The 20,417-nt window shown below is 40.3% G+C and overlaps 1 protein-coding gene across 1 annotated transcript in view; it reads right to left on the reverse strand.

The window, feature by feature from the left end:
• Positions 1-18,992, reverse strand: part of LOC308078599 (F-BAR domain only protein 2-like) — an 89,971-nt gene extending 70,979 nt beyond the window's left edge. Inside the window, 1 exon segment of the mRNA XM_080419834.1 lies at positions 18,824-18,992. Within this exon segment, the coding sequence (XP_080275960.1) occupies positions 18,824-18,856 (33 nt within the window). The 5' untranslated portion in view covers positions 18,857-18,992.
• Between the last annotated feature and the right edge of the window lie 1,425 nt (positions 18,993-20,417).

The following is a 20,417-nucleotide window of genomic DNA, read 5'->3' on the forward strand; positions in this document are numbered from 1 at the left end:
TCCTGTACATATTTCTGCCGTACTCTAAGTTACCCTCCAAGATACAACCTAGGCAGATGATTTTGCTGCTATGAAGTCCGAATTTAATTTGACCTTCAAGAAATCAGGGCTCTTCCCTAATTTGATTTTGGAGCCAAACTGAATTGATTCTGTCTTCCCAGAGTGTAAAGATAACTTGTTATCAATAAGCCAGGAATTAACATTTGCCAATTCCTCACTCAGGGAACTCTCCATGATCCTTATGGGACATCATCAGCAGAGCAGAATCATCAGCATACAAGAACAAATCACAGTTGCAGGCATCTGTCATATCAGTCTGTTCAGAAGCATATCAGAAGCTGAACATGTAGTGTAGTCTATTGCTAGTTTGACCACTTCAAATAATCTTTCATCTTAAAATGACAAATAACTGAAAATAGCCGATCTACAAGCTCACAACACGTCGCAGCGTGTAGTGTTGTCTATTGCTAGTTTGACCACTTCAAATAATCTTTCATCTTAAAATGACAAATAACTGAAAATAGCCGATCTACAAGCTCACAACACGTCGCAGCGCGATGTGTTGTGAGCTTGTAGATCTGCTATTTACATTGTGTGACATGCTTCCATAGAAGACACGACGCTGACTTCCATGGAATCCAAATGACTGAAATCAGTCGTGACGACAGAGAACTTTCATCCATGCATGACTGATGTTTTGACCCATATATTTATCAAAAAGTGCAACATTTTCTAATAAATGTGAAAAACGTAGATTTAACTTGTACAATTATTTTTAAATATAAAAATAGCTGATCTACAAGCTCACGTCTCATTGAAATGCGTTATGAGGTTGTAGATCAGCTATTTTTTTTCTACTTTTTTATGTTCAACTTCTCCTACTGTAACTGTATTATCAACATGCCCAAAATAGCAATCGATATGTTGAAAGTGGTTAAAAAGGAAAAGTCAAATGATGGCCGAAATGTATATTGGCCAAACCGATACTGCATATCGTTCTTCTGGCTCAAAACAAAACAGGGAAGTGAGGAGGAGAATGCGAGACAGAGAGAGAGAGCAGTTCAAAACGCAGCAGAACAAAGGAGTATGGGAACAGGAAGAAAGTGCATTCTGTGCAGCCTAACATGTTCATGTGGAATGCAGCTGTATCAAAGACCAACTAAAGTACAATAAAAACAAATACAGGAAACTGTTCTGGGCGTTATTTTATTTGTTCTTTTTCCTCTAGGTTACTAATGTTGCCTTGTGTCTCCATATTTCAAAAAAATAAAAATAAATTAACGTTCTACTTTGTTGTACATGTATCGAAAATAGCCGATCTATAAAAAGCTCAAGCTGGTTTTGAAAAATGTTGAAAGTGAAAGTGTGTCTGTGGGTTTTATAAATATTTTAACAATGTAAAGTATTAACAAGAGAGTGTGACTAATTAACTGCACTAACACTACACATATTTCTTCCCATATTTTTGGACATACAACGCTTCTGCCCGATTTTCAACCTAGTATCATCATATAATTGGTCCTCACTAATGCTCATTGTAACATGGCACCGTTTTGTCTACTTGGTCTGTGTCTCAGAGGAGGGGTGTGGACAGTTCAGAAACCCGCCTACCAGTGACATCATCGATGGGGAATCCAAGCTAATAGAAACCGCAGCCTTTCTATTCCTGGAAAGCATGCTATAATAGAAGCCATTGTTCTCACAGGCAGGTAGGCAGGTTTCTGAACTGTCCACAGCCCTCCTCTGAGACACAGAGTGGATAGACAAAAATGGGACCCAGGCCTGCAGCGGAGATGCGAAAGGCAGCAATGCCCAGCAGGAACACCCATCTGTGCTTACATCTAGTATTAGTGAGAACCAATTATATGAAGAAAGGTTGAAAATGAGTGAAGTGGTCCTTTAATATAGCATCACAATAAGTTTAAGCACTATAAACCCTATTTTATACTTTGGCTATAAGAAAATAGCCAATCTCTACACACATCGTGAGCTAGGTCTGCTATTAAAAAAATATAAAAACATTTTTTAAACATTTCAGAAATCTTCTATGGGAGTCCCTGGCAATATTTTCAGGTGGATGTCCGCGGGCCAAATACATATTAATTTGGGAGTTCTTGACTTGAGAAAGTCTGAGAACAACTGGCCTACATTTGTAAGTAAGCTATTAAATCCAGTGCTGGTGTGAGAGCACTAGCTTGTGACTGAGTGGCTGCCTTGCCTTCTTTATAGCATTAGAAGAAGTGAGACGTGACACCAGAGCGCTACGCAGCTTCAAAGGCTTCGTTTTGGAGACTCATTTACCAAGGCTTCTCACAAGAGCTGATTAATATTCACACCACGCATTGGGAAATTCAGATGCACTCATTACACTTTGGAGCTTTTATGTATTTCAATTACTAGAGCCAGAACTAACCGATAGATCTTAGTTATTTGACCTTTTTTTTTTATGGAATCGATATGGGCAGTTATTGCAGCCGATGTGTACCGATGTAATAAAAGTAAAAAGAAAAGGACATTTCTAAAATAGCAGATCTACAAGATCACAGCGCGTTGTGACATGTTGGAGAATGTAGAATCGGCAATTTAAAAAATGTCTAGAATTTGTAATTGATTTTGCACTTCTTGACAAAATATTGTTCAATACATTGGTAATCGGTGGCCGAGGACTTTCCAAAAATCTGGATCGGCAACAGACCCAAAATAAATCTGGGCTAAAAAAATATTATTTATCAAAGATTTTCCATAATAAAAAATTTAAAAATCAATATAGTGAAAATAGCGGCTCTACAAGCTCATAAGGCGGCGCAATGCAATCTGTGTCACGTTGTGAGCTTGTAGATCAGCTATGTTCACTACTGTATATGTGAAATAGGGCTCAAGCTATATTGGCTTCAGTGGTTAATTCATAAAGTACTTTTTTCCCATCCTGGAAATGCAGTGGAGTCAAAAGTACAATGTTTGTCTTTTAAATGTGGTGGAGTGAAAGTCATAAGCATCCAATAATACTAATACTCAAGTACAGCACAATTCAATTTCAAATACAATTCAGATGTACTGGGGGAGAAAATGTACTTCAGCACAGTACTCAAGTAAATGTGCTTCATTACTGTCCACCACCGCTGGCTCTAATACCCAACCCCAAACACAAGACATGCAACTAATGATTCGTACAGACAAGTATGGACAGAAAGAGCTTAAAGGGGCCACACCATGAATTTCATTTTTTTTTGGGGGGGGGGTATTTTTTGGGCTCCCCAGTGTCTCTTGTACCCCAAAAAATATTTTTTTTTAACATTCAGTCATTCATTCTCATTTCAGAGATTTTCAGAATGGGCGTGTCTGAACAGGCCATTTCAGAATGCCATTGCATTGATGATGGCCAGACAGAATTGCTCAGTAGCCCCCCCGTGCCCAAAAGGACGTTTTGGTATTGCAGCTGAAAGTGCTGTATAAGCCAGAGACAATTGACTTGGGATGAGTATATCTGAGTGATGATTTAGGCTCAAACCTTTTGAAAAAGGTTTGAGGGACATACACCATATGATATTAAATATCAAATATTTTTTTTAAATTCATGGTGTAGATCCTTTAATAAAGTGGGACGAACCCTGGAGATAAATTATTATGAAGGACATGAAAATAAATTGTAAAAAAAACGGATTAAAACCAATTGAAGAGAAGAATATGATTATTTTCTCCACATCCACCTGCCACCATAAAAAAAAAGAAAATAGCCGACCTGCTATTTTCACTACTTTTGTGCAACACTCTTGAATGATGAAGTAGGGCATTAATTTACGAAAAATAACATAAAAAGGAAAATGGAAATAAGAGGTTGATCTGCCCGACAACAACAAAAATGAATGATTTTGCGTCCTGTGCCCAACTCGGTCAGTCAGCTTGCCAAAACTAGAACAAAAGAGACAGTGAAAGCCTCTGAAAGGTGCGTCCAGCTGTCCTCAACATGATTTATGTAAATAATTCATGTTGCTCTGGCTAGTGCCATTTGGCTTCACTCACTCAGAGAGACAGTTCTAAGAGCTCTAATTTTCTAGCAGGAGGGGGTCCCGCAGTAATTCAATTCAATTCAATCTTTATTTCCTTGCCAGGAAGATTCTATACCACAATTAAAAACACATATAAAATAACAGAAAGGAGGAGAAAGAAAAATACAAATAGCCCACATTGTTCAGTTTCGGACATACAGAGAGGAGAACCTGACGAACTGCGTGTAGGGTCCGTTATGACAGCGATGATGTCATTTACTGCCTCAGATGCCCTACACCAGGGGTCTTAAACAGGGGGTCCGGGAGCCCTAGGGTAGGGGGTCCTCAGAGCTACTATAGGGGGTCCGCAAAATCTTTGTGTGAGAGGATGTTTTTTTTTTACATTAACCACTTGAACCCTAGCAATCCCTATTCTGAGGGGAACATTAGCCGAAAATAGCAGATCTACAAGCTCACAATGCCTCGTGCTGCGAGGCGTTGTGAGCTTGTAGATCGGCTATTTTTGGCACAGAGGTTTGGTGTAGAAGGAAAAAAGAGCAGACCAAGGAAAAAATTATAATTGTATAATTAAAGAAAATGATATTGAGACAATGTAAAGAGGACGTATGAGTTGTTGAATCTGGTGATGTGAGTCGGTGGCATGAGGGTTATGTCAGGCTGCTGATCAAAGGTTATGTTGGGCAGCTGATCTGCATAAACGACATCATATTTGACTGTCAATGACTGTCCCAGTGTTATCGTGGCAGTGTTGCCAGATTTTGTGCGAGAAACAAGCGGCCAGGTCTAAGAAAAACAAGCCCCAAAAGAAGCGACAAGGCCGCATGATGACACACACACACACACACACACACACACACACACACACACACACACACACACACACACACACACACACACACACACACACACACACACACACACACACACACACACACACACACACACACACACACACACACACACACACACACACACACACACACACACACACACACGGTCCGCAGCAAAATGAGTTACACAATGCATTGTGAGCTTGTAGATCTGCTATTTAAAAAAATAAATAGAGAAATAAAAAATATATATTTGGAATATTTTTAGATAGGAGTCTCTGCAGACAAATGCATATTCATTTGGGGGTTCTTTCTTGACAAGAAAATGTTCGAGAACCACTGGTTTAAACAACATTAGGAAACAAGCCCCCCCCCCCCCCCCCCCCCAAAAAACTGCAACTACCAATATTTACAAGCGACTACAGACAAACAAGCCCATAGTTGCTTGTAATAAGCGGACTTGGCAACATTGGTTTCATGAGTTGTTGAAGCTGGCTAAGAGCCAAAGTACTCTAAAGATCAGCCTCTTATTGTAGTCGAAGAATGTATTTATGAGCTTATTACTGTACGTTTTGTCAAAGACATTTACAAATTACAAGCTGAAAACACTGCATCACCTGTACAGTATATAAATGCATTAACTGCAATTCTCCCTCCTTGCCTCTCTAGGGTGCTGCAGCCCTTGTCCTCGGGGTCAAAACTATTTGGTTCTACTACTACTCCTCTGCCACCAAAATGTGGAATGCCCTGAACACCATCCATTAAAAGATGTAAACCATTGGATTCTTTAAAAACTGGCCTGAAAAAAAATCACCTATCAGGAGACCACAAGGGGAGATAAATGCAATTTCCCATAGAAAGGCGGTGTCATTCAGTGCCACATCACATTGGCAGATCTACAAGCTCACAGCGTGTCACTTCGTGCCACGCTGCGGGCTTGTAGATCTGCTATTTTTGAAAATACTTGAAAAATATGGAAAATGTTTGGAAATGTTTTAACGATTTTGAATTTTTAACCCCAAATCTTCTCTTCTGGGGGTCCCTGGCACAAAATATTTTCAGATGGGGGGCCCGCGGCCAAATACATATCATTCTGTGGGTCCTTGACATGAAGAAGTTTGAAAACAACTGGCCTAGTGTAGCCTGTATAACCAGGAAGTCCTTACTTAGCGGCAGCGCACGCCGCACACATGGGGAGGAACCATTGGGTTTATATTATGCTCTATGGGAGGAACTCAGACAAACCCAATGACATCACCAGCCTGCCTCGGGGTCATGTGATTCAGACTGGTCTGGGAGGAGTGCTGCAGAGCATTGAGCTGTCACAACTCATCACAACTACACAAAGAGGCACTTGCGCAAATCACACATAAGCTTGGCTCAGTTGTGGTACATGATTTACCTTGTAAATAAAACAGAAACAGGGTTTGTCTGTGGTTAGGAATGCCCTGTCCTTTGGTTAAGAATGCATTGCAACGTCGTATACTAATGGCTATGGGGCTAAATGGCTAAGTATGTGCTGACCCCGTCTGGTAGCTTGACCCCTGACATTCTATCCTGACTGAGTGCAGTTATTACGTATAGTACTCCATGTCTGGGTTGCTAGATATATTCTGTTGCTGTCTGGTGGAAATCTTAAAAAAAATTGCAGATCTGCAAGCTCACGAGTTGCATCGCTACGCGTTGTGAGCTATTTTTGCTACATTTGTGTGACACTGACTGTAGTATGACAAAGTATGGGGCATTCATTTACAAAGGAAAAAAATAACAACATGAAAAATATGGAGATACAAGGTTTCTGCCCAATAGCAACAATATATGATTAATATACAAGGTCAGTCTGTGACAGACAGTGAGGCAGCAGTTGTGTTTCTGTACAAACAGAGGCTATGTTGACCAAAACATCCTCATCTCACACTTCTGGGGTCATGATTCTATTGGTTCACGTCACAAAGAAATCCCAAGCAAGATATTTACCTCACTTAAGATTTAAGATTCATTTCAGGAAGAGACAAGATAACTGAAAGAAAAGCATCCATCATTCTAAACATCTAGCTTTACTGTACTGAGTCTGGGACAAATGAAGCTGCATTGCGGGATGTGTAATTACTATTTACACAATAAAAAACTGGTAATACTTTGAGCAAAATTCCTAATGAGATCTGCGGATCGAAACGTTGACAGCTATTAAAAAAACAAATAGCGGAGCTTTTTCTATCAGTGTGCACTGCAGACTTCAGATCATTTGTCTATATGTTGAATTGTTGTTATGCCCAGGTTGAGTGGATGTGCACTATCTTTTCATGCATAACAATTTGCGTAAGTCATTTTGTAAACCACTTAAACCCTCAGACTAAGTAAACTGCAAACGAGTTGGCTCTGTACTTTTTTTCCCCATCTACAGCAAATCTATAAGATATTTTTGACTAATGTTCCCTCCAGAATATGGACGCTGGAGTTCAAGTGTAAAACTAGTTCGCTCTCCCACCTTCCCCTCAACATGCTACGGGGGAATAGGCAACCTTAGGCACGGGTGCCAACATTGGCACAGGAGGGTGATCACTGGCACACTGGCATAAGTGTAAATATAAAGTTAAATGAAGTCTCCTCACATCTATATACAAATTACATCCTGCACATAATTCTACATTCATTCAAACTCCTAACTCTGACTGGGGAGGGAGTCTGGGAGATAGGTGGGTTATTGTCTAATGATGATCATACATCCTGATGTGAAAGAAAATATTTCTTAAGAAGGAAGAAACAAATAAATAAAGGTTGTTATGTATAGCCTATGGACAAAATCAGTTGGAAATACAACATTTTGAAGTGGTGTCATAATTAAAAGATTAATGATGATATGGTACTATGGACTATCAAGAAAATGAAAACATGGCACTTCATGTCAAAAAGGTTGCCGTTCCCACAGCTTCTACATTTAGACTGAGTTGCTTCCAATCAGTTTTTCTTCCCAGTTTTATCATGTAAAAGTGAAGAGGCATGAAGTTTAAATGTATCTCACAATTGGTTATTAACTTTTTGCAAAGGCTGCAGATCATTCTAAATGGCAAATTATCCAAACTCCAGTTAGAAGAAGTCATTCTGTGCCGGCGGTAATAATCTGCCATAATGCTGTAAGTGTTACGTGTTGGTATGGGAGGAGTATGGGCAGATTTGAACCACTTACTGTACAACCTGGCGTCCCTATTTTGGGCATGTCCTTCTAGGCAAAAACTGTCAAGTTTTATATATTTTTATAGCAAAAATGGCAGATCTACTAGCTCACAAGATGTCGCGATGCAATGCGTTGTGAGCTTGTAGATCTTTTCGCTATTTGCCGTGCGACAAAGTACATGGGGGTTTAAGTGGTTAAAGCGTGACTAACGTTAGGTGCCAACGCAAGGCGTTTCAACACCTATAGGTGTTTCAACACCTTGTATATTCACTGAAGGAGGTGCTCTAAAGCCTGTGGACACCAAAACAAGTATAGGCCCAGGCTTCATCCTGCAATCTGCACATTAGATTTGGAGATATCCTGTACGCAAGTGGAAATTTGACCTAACGAAGGTGCTAGAGGAAAGGCATCTGGTCACCAAAATCAATAGGGTTCATCCTCTGGAGTTCATGAGGGTGCACAGACAATTCAGTACTTTTTGACGTAATAAGAATAAGGATAATTCCTTTAACAGGTCCGCTCATGAAAGTCCTTGCGGTCTTGTTTCCAATGAGGGCCTGTGAGCAATTAGGGGTTAAGAGTCTTGCTCAGGGACAAATTTCATTACATCGACACATTTGCTGGCCTGGCCTGGAATCGTACCTGAGGCAACCAGGGCCTCTGGCTCCCTAGGCGGGCTCACTAACCACTCAGCTATGGCCACCCCTTATCCTGTAATGTTGTTTGGGACCAAAGTGGTGGACGGACGGACCGACGAACCGAGTGACATGGCTCTCTATCCTTAGAGCCACGCTGCTAGCAGAGATAAAACAACATGGCTGCACATTGGACCCGGAGTGTTTTGGTCTCAATGAAATGATAATACAGTGTTTATGGGCATTGTGACCATCAAGCATATCACTCAATGTAACTTTAACACTTCTAAGCATTAATGTGTGTTTTGCAGTATGAGCCTACAGTACAGACAGCGATGTGATAAACTATTATCACACACACACACACACACACACACACACACGAGGAGAAGGCTGTCCATCAGGAGACTGTTGACTTTCATTGTTTGCGCATGACACTGACAGCGTATTTACTCAAGAGACTCTCGGGGGAAAATCAGCTCAGTGTGTTAGGAGGTCTAGTGCTCCACATACAACCTACTGAAACATCAGTTTGTCATCTAGTTCAACTCTATAACCTACTGAAACATCAGTTTGTCATCTAGTTCAACTCTATTATAACCTACTGAAACATCAGTTTGTCATCTAGTTCAACTCTATAAGCTACTGAAACATCAGTTTGTCATCTAGTTCAACTCTATAACCTACTGAAACATCAGTTTGTCATCTAGTTCAACTCTATAACCTACTGAAACATCAGTATGTCATCTAGTTCAACTCTATAACCTACTGAAACATCAGTTTGTCATCTAGTTCAACTCTATAACCTACTGAAACATCAGTTTGTCATCTAGTTCAACTCTATAACCTACTGAAACATCAGTTTGTCATCTAGTTCAACTCTATAACCTACTGAAACATCAGTTTGTCATCTAGTTCAACTCTATAACCTACTGAAACATCAGTTTGTCATCTAGTTCAACTCTATAACCTACTGAAACATCAGTATGTCATCTAGTTCAACTCTATAACCTACTGAAACATCAGTATGTCATCTAGTTCAACTCTATAACCTACTGAAACATCAGTATGTCATCTAGTTCAACTCTATAACCTACTGAAACATCAGTTATGTCATCTAGTTCAACTCTATAACCTACTGAAACATCAGTTTGTCATCTAGTTCAACTCTAGAACCTACTGAAACATCAGTGTGTCATCTAGTTCAACTCTATAACCTACTGAAACATCAGTTTGTCATCTAGTTCAACTCTATAACCTACTGAAACATCAGTATGTCACCTAGTTCAACTCTATAACCTACTGAAACATCAGTATGTCATCTAGTTCAACGCTATAACCCAGAGGTCTTCAACAGGGGGTCCGCGACCCCTAGGGGGTCCGCGGAGGTACTGCAGGGGGTCCGCGAAATTGTTGTTTGATTATACAATATTTTGAAAAAAAAAAAAAAACGTTTTTTTTCTTTTTTTCCCCCAAAATGTCAAATTGTCTTTAAACATAACATGAATCCATAGCAAACAGATAAATGGAGGCACAATGCACAATAACATGGCATGTTTATACATATTTTGTAGAGAATTTTTATTTTGCACACCTACTGGGGCAGGTGCGTAGGAGCAGGCAATATAAAACACAAATGTATACATAAATATACAATATATGTGGTAGCCCCCCCTACCCTACGAGGTAGGGGGTCCCTGCTCCATCTACCCATCAGTTTGGGGGTCCCTGGCCTGAAAAGGTTGAAGACCCCTGCTATAACCTACTGAAACATCAGTATGTCATCTAGTTCAACTCTAGAACCTACTGTAACATCAGTATGTCATCTAGTTCAACTCTATAACCTACTGAAACATCAGTATGTCATCTAGTTCAACTCTAGAACCTACTGAAATATCAGTGTGTCATCGATAGTGCTATACAACTCTAACCTACTGAAACATTAGCTCAGTATGTTGTTACTTGGGCTAATCGAAAATTGCCAATCTAAAAGCTCACAAAGCGTTGCGAGCTTGTAGATTGGCTATTTTCCGTGCGCAACACTGTCAACTCATTATAAACCAGGCTCAGTGACCACACAGCTATACTGGCAGGCACTTTTAAGCTTTAAGATCTGCTATATTTGAAAATATTTGGAAAATATCTAAAATGTTTGGAAAATGTTGAATAGAAAAACAGATCTTCTCTTCAGGAGGTCCCTCACACAAAACATTTATAGAAGGGGGTCCGTAGCCAAATATGTATCAATTTGTTGGGGGTCCTTGACACGAAAAAGTGAAGTGGTTAATTCAATGCATACAGTGGCAGCAGCCACATGCTAAAATAAATCTAAACCATTCCACTCACCAGCCCTGAAGTTCAATTCACACAGCCTTGTCCAGTCCACTGTTTGTCAACCAGTGTTCCACGGACCACTAGCGATCCATGGCAAGTCCACTAAATGTAAGAACAATTTTGACGTAGCGGGGAAAAAAGCTTGAAATGAAATATTCACTGTAAAGACTTGATTTACTTCTGTCGCGTGTGGTGCCAGGCAGCTAACATAACAATGTTTTATGACTGGAAATGACTGTGTTATGTCTTCTTCAATCTGGGAACCTTATGTCTTCTTATATACAATAATATATACGGAATGTTGTTGTTGGGGAGGTGGGGTGGGGTGGTCCTTGAGGATTAGTTAAAATATTCTAGTGGTACAGAGCTCGAACATCCAATTGACATGCAAGGTGGGGATGTTTCGTTTACACCACAGTGGGAGATTATAGCCCCCATCTGGTTATAGTGAGTAACTCACCCTCACACTGCAGTTAGTTAGCCTAACATGAGAGTAATGAAGTACATTTGTTTTGTTTCTCCACTTTACTTGAGTATTTGTATTTTTGGATACTTGTGACTTTCACTCCACTGCATTTCAAAGACAACTGTTGTACTTTTGACTCCACTCCATTTCTAGGCAGGGAAAAAGTACATTATAAATTAACCACTTAAGCCTTATTTCAAATAGTGATCAACAAGCTTGTAGATTTGCTATTTTCACAATTGATTGATTGATAACGTTTTCATAATCAAAAATGTAAAACTGCAATGCATTGATATTAAAAACAAAATATACTTTGTAATTTGTACTTTTTTAAAAAGCATTTGAGTTAGTTTAACTCAACTTGAAATTTGACATAGCAACTTTCACTTTCGCAGTGAGTAAATCTGACCAGGAGGAGTAACTATCTGTACTTGGGACTCAAGTATACTGGGGGTTTGAGTACTTTGTCCACCACTGCATGAGAGCTGTGGCTCAACGTATTATCCGGGTCATGGCACCACTGTAACCAGCGCTGGTCACATGGTCTCACACTGGCTGCCTGGCACTTTGTGTCCGGCACTGTGAGGCGGCCTGGCTTCAACTGTGCATTAATTAACAGAACCTTATATACACCCAAATACAGTTTCTTAAAGCAAGTGTGAGATACATGATTATATTTAATTAAACAAGTACATGACAAGACTTTAACCCATTCAATCCGGGAACGCATCCGTGTCATTTTAAGATTACTTTGGCTATTCAAAAATAGTAGATCTACAAGCTCATAGCGTGGCACTTGTAGTAGAAGTTTGAGAACCACTGATATTATAGCAACTTGAGTAAAAGAAAAAAAGGATTTAGAAGACATTTGTAGAATCCCCAGAAGCAAAGATTTGAGTTAAAATGTTCGCTTAAAAAACAACAAGAAATTGCAGATCTACAAGTTTGTAGAGCTTGTAGATCTACTATTTTTGAATAGCCAAAAGTATAAAATAATGGTTATAGCTAAAGATCTAAAATGACACAGTATGCGTGAATGGTTTAAGAGAAGTGGTTATCAAACAATTTAATGTCAAAGCCCCCCTCTGAAAGGTTGTTGTGCCAGGGAGGAGAAGATTTGTGTTATTTTCAAAGTTTTACACTATTTGTCAGGATCAGGATCCTTTGGAACCAGCAGATCCACAACAAGCTCACAACAACATGTTGCATGCGTTTGTAGCAGCTTATCGTAGATTGGTTATTTTTTTAATACAACTGATGAAAACAACTCATTTTTATGCTATATAATCTACTTTTTCTGGGGGGGACCCCCTCAAGGATCCCTGGGGGTCTCTGCCGGGGCCCCACTTTGAGAACCACAGACTTAAGAGAACAAAACAACATTGTATTTGAACTGAAATGAGTCATGGCCAGTGGAGTGGATGTGTATAATCAGTTGTCAAATAAGGGAAGCGGTGCATCAAGTGATGCAACCGTAAGTTGGCAGACAAGCTATACCGCCTTCAAGTCCGATTATAGCTCATTCTTAAAACTACTTGTTTATTCAGCTGAGGGGAGATTCTGTCCAAATACTATAGTGATAGTCCCAAGTCAAGACTGCAACCAATAAAGCAAAAGAGAAATCATGTCTCTAAAACAGTGGTTCTCAAAGTGGGGTCCGTGGACCCCCAGGGTTGGACAGGTTCCAGGGGGTCCCCAGCAAACCGTTTTTTATTTTAAACACAAATCTTCTCTTCTGGGGGTCCATGGCACAAAACTTTTTCAGAAGGGGGTCCGCGACCACTACAGAGATATGGGTTATACACTGCTTAAAACGGCAGGTCTCCCGACTAACATTTTGCAGTCAGTGCCAGCGGTTTCTCAAAGTGGGTGCAGTGTGGCACCCTATGGGGCAAAGCATTTTGAGAACCACTGGTCCAACCTCAGGTGGCTTCATTATAGACGAATCCGACAAGTGATGGAGTAACTTGAGGCAAGTCAGTGACACTTTGTATCTGCCAGAGTATTTAGTTAGTAAAATAGCAGGCAAAGTGAGCAGAATGCACAGTGCAGCAGGCGTCTGACAACCGCAATAACGATGATTGCGCAACTACAGGGCATCGCTAGTGTGGATTCGTCTATAATGTTTTGTGACTGGCAATGATGACCAACATCCTGAAACGCTCTGGGTTGTTACTTTCAGTGGTGGAAAACGTACAATTTTTTACTTGAGTAAAAGTGCAAAGATATTGGTATCAAAATATACTTAAAGTACAAAAGTAAAAGCACTCATTATGAGGATAACGATCTTTTGAAAATAGCCGATCTACAAGCTCACAATGCGTCGCATTGCGACGCATTGTGAGCTTGTAGATCGGCAGATTGTGAGCTTGTAGATCGGCAGATTTTCAAATGGCCGAAATGTATATACTGTAGGGTTGAAGTGGTTTTGTAATAATAATCAAAATCTACAAAGTAACTAAAGTTTTCAAATAAATGTAGTGGAGTACAATATTTGCCTCTGAGATGTAGTGGAGTAGAAGTAAAAGTACTGAAAACTGGAAATACTCCAGTAAAGTAAAATACCTCATAATTGTACTTTAAGGCCGTCACGATACACTGTACGGCAACAAGAGAGAGAAACAAATGCATCCGGTAGGTAGTTCAAAGGAGGAACAAAATCAGCCAATTGCTTGAAGAAAATAGGATTTAGGATTTAAATAATAATAAGTATGGACTCTGAAGACCGGCAACTGCTTAAAATTTAAACTAGCAATACAATCTCAAGAATTACTGTGTGCATTTAGCATTTTGTATGGCCATTTGTACATACACACTCAGAGAATGTGTGAATGAAAGAGTTTGCGTGTGTGTGTGTGTGTGTGTGTGTGTGTGTGTGTGTGTGTGTGTGTGTGTGTGTGTGTGTGTGTGTGTGTGTGTGTGTGTGTGTGTGTGTGTGTGTGTGTGTGTGTGTGTGTGTGTGTGTGTCCTGCATGTTAAAAGCACAGCTGATGTGGCTGTCACTGGCTGCTCTTGTGTCTCATCACGGGGGCACAAAGGGCAGATTGAGGGATCATGGGTACGTCTTTTTTTTTGCTCTCCTCTTCTTGCATCAAGTTGATGATGAATCCCCATATTCTTAGTAAAAGAAAAATGGCATTGGAAATTTAAAAAAGGCACTTCCAAAGTTACTTTAACCAAATGAACTCTTAGCGTCCTAATAAACCATAACAGGCCAATATTCTAAACTAAGAAATGTAAGCTTTGGCGAACATAGCAGAATGGACATTCAACAAAAATAGCCGATCCACAAGTTCACAACTCGTCATGTTACGCTGTGTAGTGAGCTTGTAGATTGATGTACAACGCGCTGATTATTTTATTTCTCGCACCTTAACTAACGTCCATAGTATATCATGTACAGCAGGGGTCTTCAACGTTTTTCAGGCCAAGGACCCCTTAGCTGAGAGAGAGAGGAAGTAGGGCCCCCCCACTACATATTGTATAAAATAGATTTCATCGATAACTTCATAGAAAACTTCATAGACTTCTTTGACAGCACTGTCAGTGTTGGATTCATGTTAATATGTATTTTCAGACATTTAACCACTTAAACCCTAAATACTTAGTAAACTTGACCCTTTGGCTCTGTACTTGGTCTGCTCTTTTTCCCGCTCTACATCAAACCTCTTTGCCGAAAATAGACGATCTACAAGGCGTTATGAGCTTGCGGATCTGCTATTTTTGGCTAAAGTTCTCCTCAGAATAGGGATGCTAGGATTCAAGTGGTTAATGTAAAAATAAAAAGAGGAAAAAACTCCCGATCACGCAAAGATTTGGCAGACCCCCTGTAGTAACTCTGAGGACCCCTAGGGATCCCGGACCGCCTGTTGAAGACCTCTGATGTACAGTATATATATCTGCTGCTATGCTCATTATGCTCACACACCTTTATGTCTTACCTCAGGTAATTACCGCACCGTATAGATATACTATGTGTAAATATGTAGATAAGTTTGATAAGTTTTTATTGATCCCCTTCTCTTCCCCTAACACAACCCCCCCTTCTTCTTCTACCCTTTCTCTTTTTTTATGGAAATAACAAGAAACGATGGAGCTTGCACGAAAACGAATTTCACCCACTGTTTTACACCTCTGTAAACCTGTGGTGTGACAATAAGGTTTATTCTGATTCTGGCCATTTTCTATGAAGAGATTTGATGAAGGTGAAAAAAAAGGAGGGGGCAGAGTAGGGTTTAAGTGGATAAACACAGACTCTTGGTTTCCCCATGCGGTGTGGGACATTAATGTTCATCTTATAGTATGTAAAAAATATATATGTAAAGCTTTACTTTCTGACTGTTCTACATTAATCACGTTTTTTTTTTTTTTTTTTTTTTTTTTAAGTTAGTGTTCACCGTTCACTTAATAACCACTTTAAACTCTATATCTGAATCTGAATAAATGTTATTGTCACATCACAGCCTAGGTATACAGGTGTAAAGAAGTGGGTGAAATTCTTTCCGTGCGAGCTCCATCATTTGCAGTTGTCAGGAAAGGGAGAAGGAGAAAGATAGAGGAGGAGAAAAGGCACCCCTGCAAATAACTTTTTCATCCACGCCACCCCTGAATTACATTGCTACTTTACTGCATCTTACATTATGGTACATAAATACCTGCAGGTAAATCTTTCCCTCAAAGACACAGTATTTCACGAGGAAAACATGAGACTCCGAGAATATCAGTTTCTATAAGGACAGATTGAAAATAACTTTATACTTAACGTTTTGTTCTGGGGGGGGAACATTGTCAAAAATAGCTTGTAGATCGGCTATTTTTGGTCAAACAGATTTGAGACTGAAGTGATATATATTATCAAAGCTTTCTGCGGCACCCCTGGACTTGCCTCATCATGGCACCCTAGGGTGCCACGGCACCCACTTTGAGAAACACTAGCACTTGGCCCTCTCCTGTTTTCGCTTCACACTTTCTTCGCAGCAAATAGCAGATCTACAAGTTCACAAGGCAACGCATTGTGAGCTTGTAGATCTTTGCCATTTTCAAGAAAAGTTATCCCCACAAGAATAGGGACGGTGGACACTATAGAGTTCATGTCTCCAGAGATGTACCGATACCAGTTGTTCCATCCCGATACCGATACCCACAACTTGAGAATCGGTCGATACCAAGAACCGATTCGATACCAGTGTGTAATTTAAAAAACATCTAGGACAGTGGTTCTCAAAGTGCGGTCCAGGGACCATCTGGGTTCCTTGAGGGAGTTCCAGATGGACCCTTCCAGGTCTGTAACTCTGAGAGTGTACAAATTCCATTTGGTTCCATTTGTACACTCTCAAGAATGGGGGTCCTTAAAATTAAAAAAGGTTTGAGAACCACTGATCTAGGAAAAAAATGGAAGTAGTACAGTAAGAGTATGAAACAGCAGTGCATCAACTGAAGCATTCAAAATATGAATGTAAATGAAATATCATCATGTAATAAATGACGTGGTATAGCATTGGCACAGACTCGCCGATACCGAAACCAGCATTTTAGGCGGTATCGGCAGCTTTTCCGATACTGGTATCACTATCAGAAACAAAAAAACAAAGATGACCACATTCCCATCCACATAGATTACAGTATCACTATTTGTACCTGTACCTAAGTTGACCTGACTTGGTGTGAGTCTGCAGTTACAGTATCTAGAATATGATCCACAGGCACTATTTCAGTGCATACACAACACGCCTCCGGCTGTAGCATTAAGCACACAGTATAGTACAATAATACACAGTCCAATCCTCAGTCTATTTACCCATCAGTAACGGCGTGTTTACAAATGTAACCAAATGGACCCATTTGGTTACATATTTGTGTCGTCTCAGAGTTACAAAGGTAGACAGACAGTCAAAGACTGCCAGACAGACAGACAGTATATACATACAGTACAGACAGACATATAGAGCTTTACGGATTATTGAAACTAACAGTCAGGAATGGATTTTACGGTAGAGTATATAACCCATGTCTTTTTTCAGGGTTACTATAATTGGGTTTGGTGTTTCCCCAACACAGCTGTAGCATTAAGCACAGCAGTATAGTACAATAATACACAGTCGAATCCTGAGTATATTTACCCGTCAGTAACGCTGAGTTTACAAATCATGTAACCAAATGGACCCATTTGGTTACATATTCCATATTGTAACCAGAGTTACAAAGGTAGACAGATAGATTGACATGCAGACAGACCTTTATGGATTATTGGAACTAGCAGTCAGGAAAAGATTTTACGGTAGAGTATTTTCCAGGGTTACTATTAATGTGTTTGTTGTTTCCCCAAAACAGCCCTGATAGACAAACGGCCAGAGTCAGACAGACAGACACTCACTTTATCAGATAGCTACTAGGCTACATCTGCTACAGTTACACTGTAGCTGTAACATTGTAGATACATTGTAGCTGCCTATGTGAATGGTGGTAACAGTGTAACGATTGAACCTGCTACAATGTGGCCACGTCAGGTAATAACAACCCAGGAAGAAACAACATGAAACTGAAACCCCAGGATTGTAAACATCATTAGCTTATTATTATTATTAGCAGCAGACATTATGACATCGTTTATAAGCCAACGGTTACATTAACAGGCCTTACATTAACGTTTAAACAACGTCTTAGTTCAAAACAAAACAAAACAAATAAATCGGAACAACTTCTACAAAACTTTATTAAAACATCTGGCCTCTCACTGAAACTTTGTTACGGAAGGAAGGGGAAGGGGGGGGACGTGACGTGACGCAACACGGCCCAAATGATTGACAGCCGACGGGAGCCAATAGGAAGCGCGGAGCTGACCATAAACATTCCAAGACGGCGTGTAGCAGCCAATGAGGAGACAGCAGCGAGCTCTCAAGTTAGAGTGCATTACAAAAAAAGCGCCCCCCACCCCACAACCCCCCCTCTCCACGGCGGGTGGGGGGGGGGGGGCACAGCACAAATAACACACACACACACACACACACGCACACAGAGCTAGGAAAAAAAACAAGCAAGCAGCGACACTTGACTTCAATATGTCTCAAATGAGATAAAAAAGACAAACAAACAAACAAACAAACAAACAAAAAAAGACTGGCGAAGCAGCTGAGTCAATATTTGAACCCAGGGGTGAATAGTTGCAATTCCTGGCTGACATGTAAAGAAGGGAACAGGGAGGAGACACACACATACACACACACACGCACGCACGCACGCACGCACACACACCACTAGCTAGTAGAGAGAGAGCGAGAAAGACAATACATAAGAAAAAAGAAGTGCCGGGGGAGGTTTACAATCATAGCAATATTAATTAACATACATGTATACGTAGGAAAAGAGCATCAACATACCCAGAAATTCTCTATGAAGTATGGCGCTATCATGGTGCAGTTGTTACTCCTCTTGTTGGAGTGATGGTGTTGTTATTTGTTGTGTTTTAAAGGAGTATTATTGCTCCTACACTGCCGTCCTCCTCTAGTCCTCCTCCCCCCGGTCTGTGTTCTATGTCCACTCCGCCTTTTCCCCGATTTGTTCCTCCCTCCTCTGGCTCTCTCCCCTCCCTCCTCCTTTCCTCTGCTCTCTGTCCCCCCCTCTCTTTTTTTCTTCTCCCCTCCCTCGGACAACGAGCCCAGGCTCCACCTCTGTTTCCCAAACTGTGGGGCGGGACCTACTTGTGGGTCGCGGGATCCATTTTTAGTGGGTCGCGAGTGAATATCCCTTTATTTTTTGTTTCCAATTTTTTTTCATTCATTATTATTATTTTAAAAGATTTTTCTAAAGATTTCCACGAACATTTCAAGAGTTGAAAATAAAATGCTAACATTTTTCAATAAAAATGTCCGGAATAAACTAAAAAAGAATCAAAGAAATTCCCTAAATTAGAAAACAGATGATTAAGAAGTAGTGGTGCGAAGCGACGCGTTGTGAGCCACCCAGAGCAGGGTTAAACAACTAAAAATGGGACTGGTCTTCAAAATTGTAAATGCAGATTTGCCCGAAATGCCCCGCTTATCTGTCAAAATACCTCCAAAAAGTTAGTGACACCCACAGTCACGAAACTAGAGGGAGCGTAAACAACAATCTGGTACCACCCACCCATAAAACAAACATGGGCAAATTCTCCTTCTACAGCACGGCCACCAAGGTATGGAATAGCCTAACCCCATCCCTCAAAAAATGCAGTTCGTTGGGCTCATTCAAAACAGCCCTAAAAACTCATCTTTCTGGAGGCCATAAGAGGAGGTAGTACCAGTTTCCCTGTAGACAGACGACCCCCTCCCCTTTTTTTGTATATATTTTGTTTCATTTTTTTTATGTACATAGTGGTATTTTTCCCCCTGTTTTTTATGTTGATTTGAACTGTTTGGTTGCTACTACATATGCCTATGAAATTAATGCAAGGACCCCAACGGAAACAAGTCTGCAAGGACTTTTTTGGTCGGACCTTTTAGTCAATCAATCAATCAAAGCTTGTAGATCTGCTCTGCTATTTTCACTAGTGGGTCCCGGGGCAAACGTCTGATTTGTCTTTTGGGTCTTGAGCTACAAAGTTTGGGAACCGCTGCTCTATATTGTTCAGAAAATAGCTGATCTACAAGCTCACAATGCCCTGGGGGAGGAGCAGAGATACAGCTTGTAGATTGACTATTTTCGAAAGAGGCCCGAGAATGCAACTGATTTGAGCGCTGCAGAAACAGCGACGACTGGTGGCAAAAAATACACACTACTACTACTACTACTACTACTACTACTACTACTACTACTCACACAAAATCTGTCTCTCCACAGGTTTGTAGTAATTGTTAGAAATATTAGGCCCTAAATGTCATTACAAAAAAAGGAGTACTATGTATTTGGCCCCACATTTATAAAATAGATGAAAATGTGACATATTCCATAAAAGAGCATCTGTCTGTAATTTGCTATTTTCTAGACAAGTCTTCT

Source organism: Gymnoscopelus braueri (assembly GCF_963280865.1).
Source record: "Gymnoscopelus braueri genome assembly, chromosome: 22".
Classification (NCBI taxonomy): domain Eukaryota; kingdom Metazoa; phylum Chordata; class Actinopteri; order Myctophiformes; family Myctophidae; genus Gymnoscopelus; species Gymnoscopelus braueri.